At 32.9% G+C, this 18,126-nt stretch overlaps 1 protein-coding gene across 2 annotated transcripts in view; it reads right to left on the reverse strand.

The window, feature by feature from the left end:
• MICU3 (mitochondrial calcium uptake family member 3) overlaps positions 1 to 18,126 on the reverse strand; it is a 62,661-nt gene that overhangs the window by 21,543 nt on the left and 22,992 nt on the right. For both annotated transcript variants that reach the window (XM_084879241.1, XM_084879242.1), the window contains 5 exons: positions 13,241 to 13,319; positions 10,946 to 10,993; positions 8,419 to 8,501; positions 5,842 to 5,913; positions 3,293 to 3,331 (listed from right to left, as the gene is read on the reverse strand). In XM_084879241.1, the coding sequence (XP_084735367.1) occupies positions 3,293 to 3,331; positions 5,842 to 5,913; positions 8,419 to 8,501; positions 10,946 to 10,993; positions 13,241 to 13,319 (321 nt within the window). The remainder of the gene's footprint in view (positions 1 to 3,292; positions 3,332 to 5,841; positions 5,914 to 8,418; positions 8,502 to 10,945; positions 10,994 to 13,240; positions 13,320 to 18,126) is intronic.

The following is an 18,126-nucleotide window of genomic DNA, read 5'->3' on the forward strand; positions in this document are numbered from 1 at the left end:
TATTTGTTGCCAAAATAACATACTGCAACAGCTTGACTGCAGAGCTTTTATGAGAAACCAGCTGTCTTCTATGAAGCCAGACACTAAATATATTTGCAAAGAATGTAAAATGCCACTATCCCCACTATATTTTTGAAGTTATTTTTCATTAAAATGTTTGTTAACATGTGAGTTTTTATTTTAAAATGGATAATAAATATTTTTAAATTTCTCAGTTGTAACTTCTATTGTAATATAGTAAACACTAATAAATATAAATAGACATAACTAATATAAACAAAAGCTCTTTTGGGTACTCAATAATTTTCAACAATGTAAAGGCGTTCTGAGATCAAAATGTTTGAGAACTGCTGCTTACAGCAATAACAGTGAATGAACTAGACCTAGATACAACAATGAAAATGAAATGGACAATCATGATGTTGAGTCAAAGAAGAAACATGAAAAACTTTTATAATATGATTCCATTTATATGGGTTCCAAAATGGGTAAAACTAAATTATATGATTTATGATGCAATAGGTGGTAAAACTGCAAAGAAGTGATTTACATATAAGTTACAATATTTCTGTAGTTATCTTTTGGAGAAGAGGAAAGGATTATCATTAGAGAGACAATATGAAGGAGCTTTTTGAGACATGGCAATATTTACTTTTTAGCTATATGGTGATCAAACTTTTATTATTATTTATTTTATTAACAGTACACTTCTGAACTAAAATATATTTTAAAAATCAAGAAAAGCTTCATTATCATTAGAGGGAAAATAGAAAAATAAAAAAACACAAAATATTAATAAAAATAAAGGTGGTATATTTATTTAACAACGAAATAGATTTTAAGACAAAAACATTTCTAGATATCTAGGGCTACTATATTATAGAAGAGTCAATTCACTAAAAAGACATAAGTAATTTCTATTCTTAAATAGGCAATAACAATGTTTAAAAGTATATAAATAAAAAATAACAATTATAAGTAGAAATTGACAAGTCTATTATTGTAACATAATTTTACATACTAACCGAAAGATTTAGCAGACAAAACTTAGAAATAACAGATATTTAAAACATTTAATTAATAAGTTTGTTCTAATATAGATTTGATACATTAATTATCTTAAAAATACAACCCTAATCCCCAAATTAGAACATACATATTTCTTTCAAACACAGATCATTTATAAATATTAACATTTTTTTGGTTCATAAAACACATCTCAAAATGTGTCAAAAATTGTATAAAAGCTAGTACATTTTTTTTACTACAATGAATATAGGGTAACTAAGATAATCTTCAAGTACTTTAAAAAGTCACAAAAGGCATAAGAAAATCAAATATACTTCACTTTCGCATTATTTATTCTTTTGAATTTGTAATATGTGTTTTCATTACAGTAGTAAGATAATCAACAGTTGGCTATGTCAGAAATATGAAAAGAATCAGGGTTGTTTGGAACAGGAAGTTGTATGGTAATGATGTTCCAAAACGGGTAAAACTAAATTACCCGTTTACTCAAAGCAATAGCCAAAAATAATTTGACAGAATACAGATAGAATCTACAGCAGGAGTGGTTAAATTCTGGAATAGGATACTACAGAGGGCACAGAATCTCTGTCTCTAGTAAAAGTCGAGGGCCTCTGCCTTTACCGAGGAACTTCTTCCCAAGGTTAGAATCTTAGGTTGTATTAGCTCCATGAACTGTACTCAAATTAGATACTTGATCACTCCAGTTCATCTACAACTCTGGAAACCAGCAGATGGTGCCAGTTAATTCATAATATTATATAATAGTAATATATTTGTGCAATACATACATCAGTCGTATTTCATATAAACTTTTAGGCTATCTGAATTTTTTCTAATTTTAAATGAATTTTCCTTGTTTGCTTGCATTTTTTGAAAATTATTATTATGAATTTAAAGGAAAACTATAAATTGCCATAGTTGGAAAATGGCTCATGAAATGACATTTTAGATTAGAAAAATAAATAATAAAGTTTTAAGTATTACCATTTATTACGTTTCACAGGACATATGGTATTATAAACTACAAGGTATTTATCTTTCATATTCTTACCAATTTTTGAAATGATTAATAAAGAACTCTTTTTAAAATTTTAAGAAAATGATAGACCATATTTAAAGACAAACAGTTGTGAATTTTGCAGAAAAAATTTAAGCGTCTTGTAAAGAATCAAAATAACTAGTCCGTCCTAGGGTCCCATGGACTTGGCTTGGTCCCATTCTAGATCCACTCCTTTCGACTTTGGCAAGATATCTGAGGTTTACGTGATGCCGAATCAGCCTCCAGCATAGGTTCAAATCAAGAACAGAGTCAGGCTTTGTGTGTTGGACTTTTGATTATCCAACACAGGAGGCAGCACAGCTGCTTAGAGCCGCACACTATAACTGAACTCTCTGATCTGCATTATGCTGAGTCCATCACCCTGAATTCAAAGGCCTACTCTCAGGTGGAACTTAGGTAATTTGAAAGATCCTTCTAACCTTGGGGAAATTAAATGGATCGTGCATGTTTACATTCAAAAGGGGCATGGCCTACTCTTAGTTGTTTAGTAGCTGGGGTAACCAACAAGCTCAACTTTCCAAGAGAAAGCAAAGAACAAAGCTTAGCATAAGAAGAGTACATTGGAAGATCATTTACAGAACTCCTAACTTTGTCAGGAAGAGAAGAGTCTGAAAATCATAATCCTCTTTGAGAAATAACATGATACATTGATAGATTAAACATATCTAATGTCAGCTTATACCAGACTTTTGTATAGACCATAGGTGATAGGCAGGGATCAAAGGTTTTATTAAAAAAAAAAAATGGGAGAAATACTGAAAACTAAGAAAAGTCTATCTATTAACATACCTCTGTATCAGAATTGAGAAAATAATGTATGTCAGATATGTAGACCTAGTTCTTAAAATGCCTGTGTTTGCAGGAGCACAGTCTAAAAATCTGCTCCATAATTTGTATTTAACTCTTCAAATACTGGTGAAAATTATAAAATTTCAATTATTTACCAAAGTTGTTGGTTATTGTTCACTCCACTTTTATTTCATTCTAAAATTAAAGATATATAATTACTCTGTAAATTTTTAGTCTTATCATAAATATAGGAAGGAAATTTAAAAAATTTGGCTTGGTTGCATCTTATCATTTTCAATAAATTCCTAAACATTTCAGTAGCAGATATATCGATAGTTTTATATAACAAAATAACATCATCAAGTATAACGAGAGGGATATTCACATAAAGAATATTTAAATTATTGTACATACACTATTAGTAGGTGAATGGTATCCATACAGTTGAAGACGCTGACATCGAGCACAAAGGGCCAAATGAAGCGTCACATTTCAGAATGAACCCAAGTAAAGGAAAAGGAAACAAGAAAAAGACGACAAAGTGATCAGTTAGGAGGGGCAAATCATTATGCTACATTCTATATAGAGAGCATAACACAAGTGGGATAAATGTTAAAGATTTATCTCATATAATTAAACATTAAAAATGTTATCTTTTATGCTATCTCATAAAAAAATCTTATATAATTAAACATTATTTATAATGTGCTCATTTCAACCATTTCAATTGTAACTTTCTGATGGAGCTATTCTTTGAGTAAAACTTGTGCCTCCAAAGTATGTGATTTGATTTAGACATGCTCCAGCAATTCTATAAGCGATAGGGGAAATCTAAATGTAGCATGGAAATGGTCTGAGAGACCTGCGAAGGAATCTTCTTCTTCTCTTAAAGTGCCATGGCCTTAGGCAAGTTAATGAATCTAAGATTATTTCCTCATTTGCAAAACAGATATGGTACTTACCTGGGAGACACAGAATGAGGACTAAATGCAAGTAAAATTTATAATAGCTGTAACACAGAGCTTAGCAAATAATGTGTCTCAAGAATATTATGTTCATTTCCTCTCTCCTTCTGAAGCAGTTAATCTTATTTGGCATGTAAATATTTTTAGATTTGGTTTTGATTTAATTTTGAATTGGGTATGTAAATATTCAGTTTAAGTAGCTATATGGTTCTACTAATTCCTTTTTGAGTGTTTATTTCACATACTGTTAAGTGATTACATGTTTTATTTATTTATTTATTTATTTAAAAATATATTTTATTGATTTTTTACAGAGAGGAGGAGAGAGGGATAGAGAGCTAGAAATGTCGATGAGAGAGAAACATCGACCAGCTGCCTCTTGCACACCCCCTACCGGGGATGTGCCCGCAACCAATGTACATGCCCTTGACCGGAATCGAACCTGGGACTTTTCAGTCCACAGACCGATGCTCTACCACTGAGCCAAACCGGTTTCGGCTGATTACATGTTTTAGCTCAGGGGTCCTCAAACTTTTTAAAGTGGGGGCCAGATCACGGTCCCTCAGAGAGCTGGAGGGCCGGACTATATGAACTACTAATTCCTACTGTAACACCTTGGCTGCGCTCACTGCCCAAAAAACCTGGCGGGCCGGATCAGACTCCTCTGCGGGCAGCATGTGGCCCGCGGGCCGTAGTTTGAAGACCCCTGTTTAGCTCGTTTAAACCTGTAAGAATCACATGGGATTATTACTCCTCTTGTCCCCTTTGTAAAAGTGAAGAAGCTGAGCCACAGAGATGTTAAGGACCCTTTTCAAAGTCACCCAGGTATTAAGGACAGAGCTGATATTCAAACCCTGTGCCATGCTCTCTCTCTAATATAACCCATATATTTTCAATTTTAATAGCTTCAAAACTCAAAAATCTCATCAGTTCATATTTGCATTATTTAAAATATGATGGCTATTAACAATAAGTTACCACTAATTAAACATAGTAACAAACATTTGTGGAGAGCTACATTATCATAGAGTGCTGAGGGTGCTTTAAGAAATAGTCTGATAGCTAAACTAGGCAAATGAGATTAATTAAATTATGTATGTTAGTTATTTGAATTCCTGGTAGACCAATGCAGGGTACTAATTTGCAAATGAAACAATTACCATTCACATGCCAACAAAATTCACTACGTTTTTGCTAAGTACTAGATGAAGAAATATGCTACAGTGGGTAAGAGTATAGATTTTGGAGCTGGCCAGACCTGGGTTCAATTCTTGGGATTGTCATTTAATAGCTATGTAATTTTGGACAAGATATTTAACCTTTTCAATGATCAGTTTCCACATCTACAATTACAATTATATGAGAATTGCTGGGTGGATTAAATGAGAAAATGTAGGCAAAGCATCTAATATGGTGCCTGGTAATAAGGACTCAGTACCTGTTATTTTTTATTATATGGACCCTGGATGCTGTCAGATTGAAATATTTGGGGCAAGAAAAAGAAAACTGGTAGGAAAATGAAGTGAAATGTTGATTAACTCTACCTATGGAGTAAGATGAAAACATCATCCCAGAAGAAAAATCTATAATATATACTTCTAAGAATGCAAAACATTATTATTAACATTATTACCTTGTTTTTACTTCAACATTCATAGTTATAGTACCATTAAATTCTACATGGGTAATAAAATCTTTGCAATTCCCCTTTAAATTGTATATGCATAATGATTTATACTAATCTGTAATTGAATCTCATAAAACAATATGAATAAAATGATTTAAAGAATGTAATTATGGATACGGATATGTAATATCAATATTTGACATAAATATTGGTATCAATACATATAAATACTGAAGCAATTTTTCTATAATAGAACTTTAGAAAGTTTTTAAGAAAGGAACATCTTCAAAGTTACAGACTATCGTTTTCAACATAAGTAATGTAATTCTTATCTAGAAAACCCACCTGAAACTACTATAAATTATTCTTACCAGCATTGCACGCTTTTCTTCATCTCCTTTAGTTTCTCTCTTTTCATTTTTTTTCCTGAATATCTCTTGAAGCTGAAAAGAAAACCAATCAATATAAACAAGAGTTTCTGAGTATCTACCTATTTATCAGTGGGTTGCTGATACCAAAGAAAATACATCCTTTGGTATCAGCAACCCATAGTTAGTAAAATGTACAAAATTATAGTTTTATTTTGTCCGTAAGGTAAAAAGACATAGAATTTATGGCACAAACATAAAAAGAGAGGAAGCCCACTGGGGCATAAAGAACACTGGAGTAAAGAACTCAGGGTCTCTGGTTTGAGCCCACCTTCTGTCACACACCAATTCTAAGGTGGTGGACAGGCCACTCAACCCTCGCTGGGCTCCAATTTGTTCAAACATTAAATTGAGATGGACTAGATGACCTCTAGGCTTTCTCAGGTAACTGAGCATTGTGATGGGAGCATGGACTCTGCAAGTATAATCTTTGAAAGAGTTACTCTCATTATTTAAGGCTGGTTTTCCATACCAGGAACATAGAGATAATGCCTTACCTGACAGGAAATATTTTTCCTCTGGCTTTATGGAGGTATGATTGACAGGTCTTATATGAATGTTACACAGAGTAAATATTGCAAGTAATTACTTAGCACATTGCCTGTCACACAGTAACTTCTCACTAAGCGTTAGCTCTTATTATAAATATTATTTCTTTTCTAAAATCCTGTTTTACAAATGGAAGCCTAAGTTTCCTGGTAAGGTTACTGTTCTTGTCTGTGTAATGTACGCAGCTATCTTAACTCTCCGTTTCACTTTGTATGGCAATAGCTGAAAGTCAAATAAAATGCATTATCTCCTAAAATATGAAATAATATACAAAATATAATTTATTAACATATAAATTCATTTTCACACTTTTTCTTAGTGAAAAGTTTTTTTTTTGTCTTTTTCTTAGCAAAGGTTATTAATAATCATTTTGTAAACAGGCACGAGAATCAGACTTTAAGCCTTAACAAATAACAGCCAAACTCCACCTTCTGCTTTCAGAACTCTTTGCTGTTTGCAAACAAACATCATACATGAGGAAGTAGTACAGCCATTGCAAAAAGTAAACCGCAGCTTTAAGGAGAGGGCAGCTTTAATGAGTCTAGAGTGGAAACAGAAGTTTTCCATAAATGTTTTTACCTTCCATCTCCACAAATGGATAGTATTCCAAAAGACATCTATATAGGCAACTTCCAATGGACTGAGTTCCAAAAGCCAATCTTTAAGTCAGTGGGGTGGAAGCTGGCAGTGTGGTCACAGAAAGTCTACTGATAATTATTTAGATTACTAGGCCCACCAGGAAAATCCTAAACTACAGCTGTACACTATCATAATAAAACTATATTTAAAACGCAGTCTGTCCATTTGAGGATGTTAAGAACACAGCGCTGTCTTTGCAATGATATTGAAAACTCTCACCATCCTACCATCCTGAAAATGAGGGTCCTGTATGGCTCCAGCTTCACAGGCGTGGCTCAGGGACTGCACTCAGGGGCGAGGACCACGTGGGCCTCAGATTAAGCCTTTTGATAGATAACTACAATTATTCTGCTTGCTTCCTTTCGAATGGTTACTAATTAACTTTTGATGAGATTTTTATCTCTTGTCTTTCCTACCATGGAAAAAAATGATTTCATGGTTTCTCTTCCATGTTCCAGCCTCTAAAGAAAATAGTAAAGAGGTTTCCTGAGGAATTTCTAATGGCTTGTTACAAAGGAAAAATCGAAAATAAAATGGATATATATATATATATATATATATATATATATATGTAATTTTTTACTATGAGAATATAGGTAAATATAGAGTTGAACATAAATGCTAAGAGTATACCTTGTTAATATAAGGAATAAATTAATGCTAATTTCTATTTTGGAGAAAAAAAAATGTAACAGCTATTTTGCCACTGAAGTAGGAGCAGAAATACATGGGCAAAAAGAAATTGAAAAATTTTGGAAGCAGCATGGGGGTGATGAAATGAACGATAAGACTAATGATGTTGCTAGACCAGCAACAACACAGATCAGTCAGGTGAGAAAGATCAATGGACAAATATCTAAAAGGCAGTCTTTCTCTTTCCTCTTTAGATCAGCCTTTGGTCAAAGACAGAACAGAACAGGAAAATGGGGACAAGACTGGAATGCAAGGCAGAAGTGAATGAAAGAGAACAGGAAGAGCAGCGATTGTAAATCCTGTAATGAGAAGGAAGTTTCTGTGGCAGAGTTGTGACTGGGTGGCTGATAAGTTAGGGTCTGAGCACCCACTGGGTATCCACTCAGAATAAAATGTTTATTTCAAACTTCCAGAAAATGTGTATACAACTGTAACTATTACATAAAAATAAATTAGATTCTATACATAGAATCTAATTTATTTTTACTGTAAATATTATTCAAAGAATATGAGAATATACATGAAAGCATAATTTTTTCATTCTTGCTTTTACAATGTTATTTTAAATAATGTGAAACATAAAAATACAAGGAATTAATATTTAATCATTGATAAAAATCCAGCAAATAATATACATACCACCAAAAACTCCTTTTTGTCCACCATCTCATTGCCGTCAGTGTCAAACATGTTGAAAGCTATTCTAAACCCTGCATGAGGCTCTGCCAGAAAAGACAGAGGAGTATTGGTGAAATGAGAAATTGATTTAAGTTTGTATGTATATGTACAAAGTCCATATTAGTTTTAAACAGTTATTTATATTCAGTTTATAAATAATTTCTTTAAGCAATAAATTAAAGCAACATGTTGCTATTAAATATAATAAAAGCTGTGTATAAGTACTATACACATTTCTGCTTCATAAATTAGTGTATTTAGTAACAGAATTGATAATATACTTTAAAAATATTGTGTGATACTGGCTACATTACCCTGACAGTAAAATTTCACTATCTTCCTTCCAAAAATAAATATGACACAATAAAGTAATCCAAATTCTGGAAGAAATTACCTATGAAAATAAAAGTCAAACATGAGAGATTGCATATTTGGGTTGAAACTTTTAAAGTTTAAACTTCAAAAACAGAAATATGAAATAAGAGACTTAAATAATTAATTCCCAATTATCCCCCAAATACAAAGAATAATTAATTTTCTGAAAAAGACAGGTTTTCACAAACTATAAACTGCTTTAATTTTATGAGCTCTACAATGAGGTTCAATCCTTTTTCTCTTTTCACTTCTAAAGTATGAAGAAGAAAATGTGGACATCAGAAAACTTGAACATGTTAAAAGAGCTCAGTGTAACCTTTGACCTACACTTTTTAGATGACTGGCAAACAGTTTAAAATGCGACCTCCCACAGCTACACTTGCCACTACCTGTTGTGAAATTTTGAATCTAGCAAAAGAGAAGTACAGAGTACTTTCTTATCTGGTAATAACTGTCTGAAAATAAAGGAAACGGAAGCCAGTCTTTTACGCAACTTCATTTCTTGCATGTATTTTCGGAATCCACACTGATTTTCATTATTACTCACTTGAGAAAAATTAAAAAGCTACACCATCTTTGATAACCACGTTTAAGCTTTAAAAAGATCATGATATATGTAGAAAGGAAATCCTTACAAGCATTACTTGGAAGGGAAAATAAAGTTAAAGTAATAAAAAGTAAAGAGGAGAAAACTATAGATAGGTAATAGGTGATCTAATCTACCTTCTGCTAGACCTCTTTTCACATTTTTCTTGGTTCTAACCTAAACAGTATCCATAATTCTAAAATGCAAACTCCTAGAAGTTTCTAAGAGGGGTCCTGAATTGCAAAAGAAGATTTACACACCCAAAGGTCTTTACCTTCTCATAGTAAGCAAAAACCACCATATGTGTTTTTCCAATACCCTTAAATCATATCTAGTCCCATCTCACATGGCTTTCTTAACTAGGTCTATTTTAGTCTTACGCTATTGGTTTAGGTACATATTAACTTCAAATTTTGCATCTGCAGTTATTCTAGATAACAAGATAACTTTTTAATAAGTCTTTGAAATACTCTTTGGCACCCACTCTTGTAATTTTCATGCTAGCATTCATTATTGATTGAACTCAATCATGAGAGTTCTAATTTCCATATATCTCCACAAATCCCCACAATGGGAAATTCCACCACCAATATTCTTTTATTCATGCCTATCTTCATTCATTCACCAACTATGCTGTAAAAGGCTACCACATGCCAAACACTGTTCTCAATAAAGAAATGGACAAAAAAAAGATAAAATCTTTGCCATCATGGACCCTGCATTCAAGTGTGGCAAGAAAGACAAGAATATGTAAACCAATAAAAAATACTTTCAAATAATTTAAGTACTATGAAGAAAATAAAACACTGTAAAGGGATAAAAAGGAAGAGATGAGAGAGGGAGCTATTTTAGAAATACAAGGAATTTTAGAAAGGATGATCAAGTAAGAATTCTCTAAGTCTTCACATTTCAAAGGAAACCTAAATAATGTTTATTATCGTGAGGATCTTGAAGAAAAGCACTGAGGGCAGAGGGAGCAGAAAGTACAAATTCCTGAGGTGGCAATAAAGGAATAGAAAGGTCAGGTGGCTGGAGTACAGTTCCACCATTAAATGCAATGAAATTTAACTGAAAACCTTAGTAGACCCTTCATATATTTCACCAGAATTGCTGCACATAAGAGAAAGAGAGAAATGAAGCTATTTCAGGATGTATGATGTACATTCTGACATTCTTTCACACTAGTTTTGCAGAAAATGAGTGTAGCAGGGCATTTATAAATCATTACATGTCCTACTTTTAGGCTCCCATGTAGACTAACACACAGGGATTGATATAGGTTATTAAGTTTATAATTTATGAGCATTTTACTAATATACTATAAGCCATAATAATATTTATGATTTTGACCCTTGATATGCCATGCTTAGCATTTTCTGTGGGTATTCTGACATGAAATTTGCAAAACAGCATAGACATACCTAAAGCGTTTTAAGAGAATATAAGAGAATCTAAGAAAGATTTGTTTTATACAAATTCTGATTTAATAAATTTTCATCCAGAAATAAATTTAATGAGTACACTTACTTGTTAAAATACACAAGAGAAAAAGATATTCTGTGTAAGAAATCACACCTAGAAGAAAAACAGTACCAGTTATGTTCCTTAAGAATATTACGCTTTCTTCATATTTATCAAGTAAAATATTCTTATAGAGCAATAAGTAATAGTAATAAAGAACTTACAGTTTTAAAGAAAATGCTAAATTTTGTTTTAAATGAGACTAAACTATTATTATTAAATCATAGCCCAAAAGAGCAACAAAATTAATTTTATTTTCATTGTAAAAACCTATAAAAATTACCATAATGCTTCTAGATATATTGGCAGTAAAAATAATTATTATAATGTTTACTTATAGCTGCAACTTTTAAACTTATGGCTAGTTTTCAATGTATGAATCAAACATAAAACAAAAAAGTTGGAAATGGTTAACATTGTAAAATGCTTAATTTTTAGTAGCAGTTTATAAAATAGTTCTTGCTCAGAATTTTGATGTCTGTACTACATTCAAAAAACAAAACTCTATAGTTATCTTTTTGCTGACATAAGTTATCATTATCATTTGTAAACTTAATGCTTCTATTAAATGTAATCTAAGAAGGTTATATTTTATTTAAATGGCTTATACTTTCTGTATACTAAGCCTGAGTTCTCTGTAATCCCAGAATTGTAAACTTTAAAAGGAGTTAGTGTGGGTAAATAAAAATATACATCCTATTACTCAATTTCTTTCTTTTAGATTATAAAACCCCAAACTAGAATTAAAGCATTAATTTACTTTCTAAGTAGATCCTGGGAAAATTAAAGTCGGGAATAAGCCAATAACACTTAATCAGATATCAGATAGTCCTGATGTTTGGTTAAAGGGTATAAAAAACCCTTACACAACCAGACTGTGAACTTTAAACCTCCATTTTACCTGGTGTTCTCTGAAGCCACCTTCTTTGTTACAGAACAAAGAGAAGAGGAGTCACTGTCAGGTAGTTTGTCAGAAGACATGAAGGGACCGAGCCAGGAGGCCCTGAAAGCATTCCCCTCTTTTGTTTATACTAGAATATTGTGACCTATAGACATAGTTCTGGTTGATTGCCATGAATGCTATGGGAGAAAGATTCTGGAATGGTCAATGTATATAAAGATACAATACCTAGATTCCATAGGGATCCCTCAAAAAAAAAAAAAAAGTGAAAAAGAAAGAATGACTGAAGGAGGAAAAAAGGAAATTGGATCAGGAAATGGGCTCTCTGTCTCCACAGTCCCATCTTACTGACTGTTGTTCAAATTGACCTGGTGGAATACATTTCCTGAGCTTATCATCCCACCCTAAAATCTGAACAGCAATCTTTCAGACAGCTTCCAGGAAAAAATTTCTAAGGGCTTTAAAGACACCTTGGCCCAGATTTTGCAAAGAGGTAAAAAAAAAAACCTACATTATGAGAGGCCTAAAATAAAAGGTAAAGTGTCTCTTCTTTTCGGATTCCATGAGACCCAGGTGGAAGCAATTTGAATTTCTAATTCTAGTAGACAAAAATATATGGATTATAACTACTCCTTTAAACTATTTGTCTTCATATTAGATAAATATACTTTCCAACCAGTATTGGTTAAAAATGATGAAAAAGGAAAAGGTAATTTTATGTAATTTCCTTAATATTTTTATATCATATATTCTCATTTTTGAGAATATTTCAAAAAAATTTCTTTTTAAGATTAAGTTAATCTTAAAGATTTTATTAGTTTTTGCATAAATATGTACAAAAATTACAGTGTAAAAAACTGCAATAAAAACTATATAATTTGACTATATGTATGAATTAGTGAGCTAAGTTAGATACACAGATATGGGTAACAAAGTTGAAATAAGTGAATTTTGCGATTAGGGTTGTTTTTAAAAGAAACAGGTTCAAATTGAGTGGCCAACCACAGATTTAATAATTTTTTTCATATTGATTAAACTTAAGAAAATCTAGAATTCCCTGGAAGTAACAGACATTTAAAAATCAGTATTTTTGAAAAATGCTTTCTATGGGTAATTATAGCCTATACTTTTCAATATGGTTAAAAATGTTTTTTTTTAAACCTGTAAAAGTTTATTTTGTTGTAAAAATTTTAGAAAATATAGTAATATATAAAAAGTAAAATTAAAACCACCTTTAATCCCACTACCCAGAAATAACAATTATTATATTTGTATTTTTCTCTTCAATTTTTTCTCTATGTACACATAGCTGTAAGATTATTTTAAGTATGAGGAAAATCTGTATATATAAACAGTATAAGTGTCAATATTCACATACATAAATACTAAAGTTAACTTACCTCTTTCTTTAAGGTTTCGAAATAGCTTTGATGATCCTTTCCAAACTGGCGGTGTTTCAGAGAGCATTTGATTTAATTCCTATGACATAAGGTATCATAAAGCTAATTAATAGGTAAATTAATCCAAAAAAGATTTAAAAAAATATCTAAACGCCTATGTAAAAAAAATTCTTCACTTAGGAGACCTGAGACATGGCTGTATTTACCCTATTCTTTACCCATAGTTCATTAAACCACAAAAAGCCAACATTTGCCCAGAGTTCAAATATAATATAAATGATAAAGATGCTACAATTGGTAGCTCAATTAGAGCTACCAAAAATTGCAAATAAATTTAATAATTAGAGTAATGTATATATGCTAATCAAATTAAGATAAAACAGTGAGTAAGTTGTGGAGCCCTTTGGAAAAGGACAGTTTCATGGAAGCCATTGAAAAAGGTAGACTTCCTAATTAAGGTCATCACATATGCTCTCTGTAGGCCTCTTGTATTTAGGGGGCTTTGTGGAAGAAATAAATGGACAAAGGGTTATATCAGGAAGGAATGAAGAATATTTTAATAGTGACTCAAAGAATTATGACATTAGATGAAATTAGAGGACAAGGACATTAAGTTATTTTGTATACTTTCAATTCTTTTCTAATTTTACCTTAGTCATTAAAGAACACAGACTCCAATTGTTGATTAATTGTGTTTTTTTTAAATCAAACTCACAGCTGGTGGGGGGAAAAACTATTTTGGAAAATTTAAACATTTGATTCACTCTTTATATACTAAAATTTTTAATGTATTTATATATTGTGTTGAAAACAACTAAGTGAAAATTATAGTTTGTTTAAATGTGAAGAAAAATTATTAAAGGATTTGGAGAGATAACCTGAAAAAATTTGAAATTAAAAATTAGTCTGCTATGAACAACAAATACATAACTATCAACAAGTGAATCTAAAAACCAAGGGAATTAAAAAAAATCTGATGAACAATATTAACTGGTGAATATAATAGAATCAGAGGTATGGGAGGGGAGTGAACTGACGATTCTCGGGGAAAAGGGGAGAAGGGGGTGTGGGAAGTGACTGAACATAAACTGTGCATCTATGGATGAGGACAATGGTGGGTGGGGAAAGGGCAGAGGGTGGGGTGGGAACCTGGTAGAGGGGAGCAACGGAGGGGGGGGGGGGAATGAGGAACATTTGTAATAATATGAACAATAAAGATTTATTAAAAAAATAAATAAAAATTAGTCTGCTAAATAACACACTGAAGAAAACACTAGAAACCACTTCTATTTCTAGGTCTGATTCTTGGTACTCAAAGTGCTATAGCCCAGCCGTCGTTATGGAACTGAGACTCCACCTACCATCAATGGCTCCATCATCATTAAAAGACTCTCAGTTAGAGATGCAGACTCTCAGTTCCCTACCAGGCCTGCTGAATCGGAATCTGTTTTCAGCAAGATGCCCAGGTGACGTTTATGCATATTTGAGTTTAGCAGCACTTTGGACAAATCCTTCCTGATGTAATTTTACCTGAAAATGTTCTGTGACATTTAGAAATCATCCTCTTCATTAAAAAGTGGAGTTAGCATGCAAATAAGAAATCTCTGGATGCCAAAAACAGGAGAGGTATTTTTAGGGGACTTGGGGACTCCCTGAGAATCCTGTGAATTCCACCCGTGGATCCTGGCTTTCCTCTCCTTTATGCTGTGGTCTCTGCACTGCAGGTATAGATGTCACCAGGTAATGGGTAGCGATGGCAGAGAGGTAAAAATAATGATGAAAAGCTGGTATACTTACTGTTTATACATCACTAAGACAAATATTTTTGTTAGAGCAAAAGATTTAAAAACATTTTAAATGTATTTTCTACACTTAATTTTTATCATCTCTATTATATATTAACTTTTATTTTAACTGTTTCCATGAAAGCATATCTACCTTTCACTGAGTGCCCTCAATGTGGCTATTACAATATCTCATTTAATTGTAGAATTTGTAATCCTCATTTTGTATATTTTACTGAGTCTTAAAAAACACAACTCACCCAAGGTCACACAACTAGTAAATGACCGGCAGATCCTGACTGATTCTAAGCACTTTATTTCAGTAATAATTTAGTTTTTTCTGATATAGGTCATCCAATGACACACTTATTTCTTTGCCTTCTGTTAAAATTAAACACTGTTACATTTTATTAAAATCTATTTTCCGTTCAGGCTGGGAATCTCTCCCCCCTCTCTGGTACCTATCTTAGTCTTTTATATGTAGCAATGTTGTATAATAAAGAAGTTGATACCTTTGTCCAGATTCCTGGGAGGCAAACTCTATATCCATGGGTCACACCTGAGTTTAGGCTAAGATGCTGATCACCAGAAAGAACCACTATGTGATTAGAGCACTGGGGCATTGAGCTAGCCAACCTCTGAGGGGAAGGGAGAGGGACTGGAGATTGAGTTTAATCACATGGCCAATGATCCAATCAATCATTCTTATGCAATGAAACTCCAAAGCTCAGTGGAGCTTTCAGGTTGATGAACACACTGATGGGACATGAGGGTGACACACCTGAGTCTATGGGGAGAGGGCACAGATACTTTGTCCTATGTGTGTCATCATTTGGCTGGTCCTTATTTGTAACCCTTATAATTATTATCAACTGTAATTTTAAGTGTAGAAGATTCCAGTCTATTAGGAAGACTAGCAAATTACTGAACTTGAGGTGAGTTGTGGGAACTGCATAGATTTGTAGCCAATTGGTCAGAAGAATGGTAGCCTGGGAACCTTGAACGTGCAGCTGGCATCCGAAATGAAGGCAGTCTTATTGGGGGCTGGGTCCTTAAACCTGTCGAGTCTGACAATAACTCTGGGTAGTGAGTGTCAGAATTATATTGCAGCATTGCAAATAGGTACAAAATCAATACTTGATGGATTGAATCCAGTTACCTAGAATTATAGTTGCCTTTTAAAGAATTTATATAATTTTCTTAAATTAGTATAATTTTGTCTTATTATACAGTTAATATACACACATTACATGAAAATTAGTAAGTAAAGGCAAAAGTTAAGTGCATGGAACTCTATCAAACTAAAAAGCTTCCGTAGAGCAAAAGAAAGCGACAACAAAGCAAAAAGCCTACCATCCAAATGGAAGATGATATCTGCAAACAACAGCCATGACAAGGGTTTAATATCTAAAATATATAAAGAACTCATACATATCAACATAATAAAAACAAACAACGTAACTTAAAAATGGGCAGAGAACCTGAACAAAGGCTTCTCCTAAGAAGACATATAAATGGCCAACTGATAAATGAAAATGTTTGGTTCAACTTCACTACCTATTAGGGAAATGCAAATCAAAACTACAATGGAACACCACCTCACACCTGTTAGAATGGCTATTATCAACAAGACAAATAATGACAAGTGCTGAAAGGTTGTGGAGAAAAGGAACCCTCATTCACTGGTGGTGGGAATGTAAACTGGTACAGCCACTACGGAAAACAATATGGAGGTTCCCCCAAAATTAAGAACAGTTGTTACCACAGGACCCAGCAATCCCTCTTCTGGGCATCTACCCTAAAACTTTTGAAAATGTTTATTCATAAAGACATATGCACCCCTATGCTCATTGCAGCATTATTCACGGTGGGCAAGACATGGAAACAACCCAAGTCCTTCAATAGTGGATTGGATAAAGAAGATGTGGTACATACACATAATGGAATACAACTCAGCCATAAGAAAAGATGAAATACTGCCATTTGCAATAACATGGATTGGCATTGAGAATATTATGCTAAGCAAAGTCAGTCGGCCAGAAGAAGCTAAGAACCATATGATTTCACTTATATGTGGGATAGAAAACTTAAAAGTCATAGACACAGACAACAGTATGATGGTTACCAGAGGGAAGGGAGTGTAGGGACTAGCAAAGGGTAAAGGGGCCAAATATATGGTGACGAAAGTTGATTTGACTTTGGGTAGTGAACACACAATGCAATATACAGATCAGAGATCATGTATCAAAGAAATGTACATGTGAAACCTATATAATCTTACTAACCAATGTCACCACAATACATTTAATTAAAAAATATATATAAAATAACATCTGTACCTCTTTTAGGTACACTAAATATATAATAGGTTTTCTGCTATGATAAAATATATCTTATTTGATAATACAGTTTCAAATTGCTATTGCTGGTGCAGAAATATTTTATTCATTTTAGTTGAAGAATGTTACATGCAGCAGCAACCTTATTAAACCTGTACTAAATTTGAATAAATTTGAAATCTATGTATTTTTTTAAACATGTTTATATATATATATTTAAATATATATTTTATTGATTTTGTACAGAGAGGAAAGGAGAGAGATAGTCAGAAACATCGATGAGAGAGAGTCATCGATCAGCTGCCTCTTGCACACCCCCTACTGGGGATGTGCCCGCAACCAAGGTACATGCCCTTGACCGAAATCGAACCCGGGACCCTTCAGTCCCCAAGCCGACCGCAACCAAGGTACATGCCCTTGACCGAAATCGAACCCGGGACCCTTCAGTCCTCTATCCATTGAGCCAAACCGGCCTCGGCGAAATCTATGTATTTTTATATGTTTCTCTCAATAACATTATTTGCTACAGTTTCAATCCTTAGAGTCTCTCTCTTTTTTTAAATCATACTATAAGTTATAGGCTAAATTGTGTCTACCTCAGATTCACATCTGAAGTCATAACTGTCAGCACTTCAGAATATGACCGAGTTTGGAGACAAGCCTTTAAAGGGGAGTAAAATTGATTAAATGAGGTCATTATGGCAGGCTCTAATCCAATGTGACTGGTCCCTAATAAGCAGGGATTAGCACAGACACAGGTAGA

Source organism: Pipistrellus hanaki, assembly GCF_964339955.1.
Source record: "Pipistrellus hanaki genome assembly, chromosome: 3".
In the NCBI taxonomy this organism is placed as follows: domain Eukaryota; kingdom Metazoa; phylum Chordata; class Mammalia; order Chiroptera; family Vespertilionidae; genus Pipistrellus; species Pipistrellus hanaki.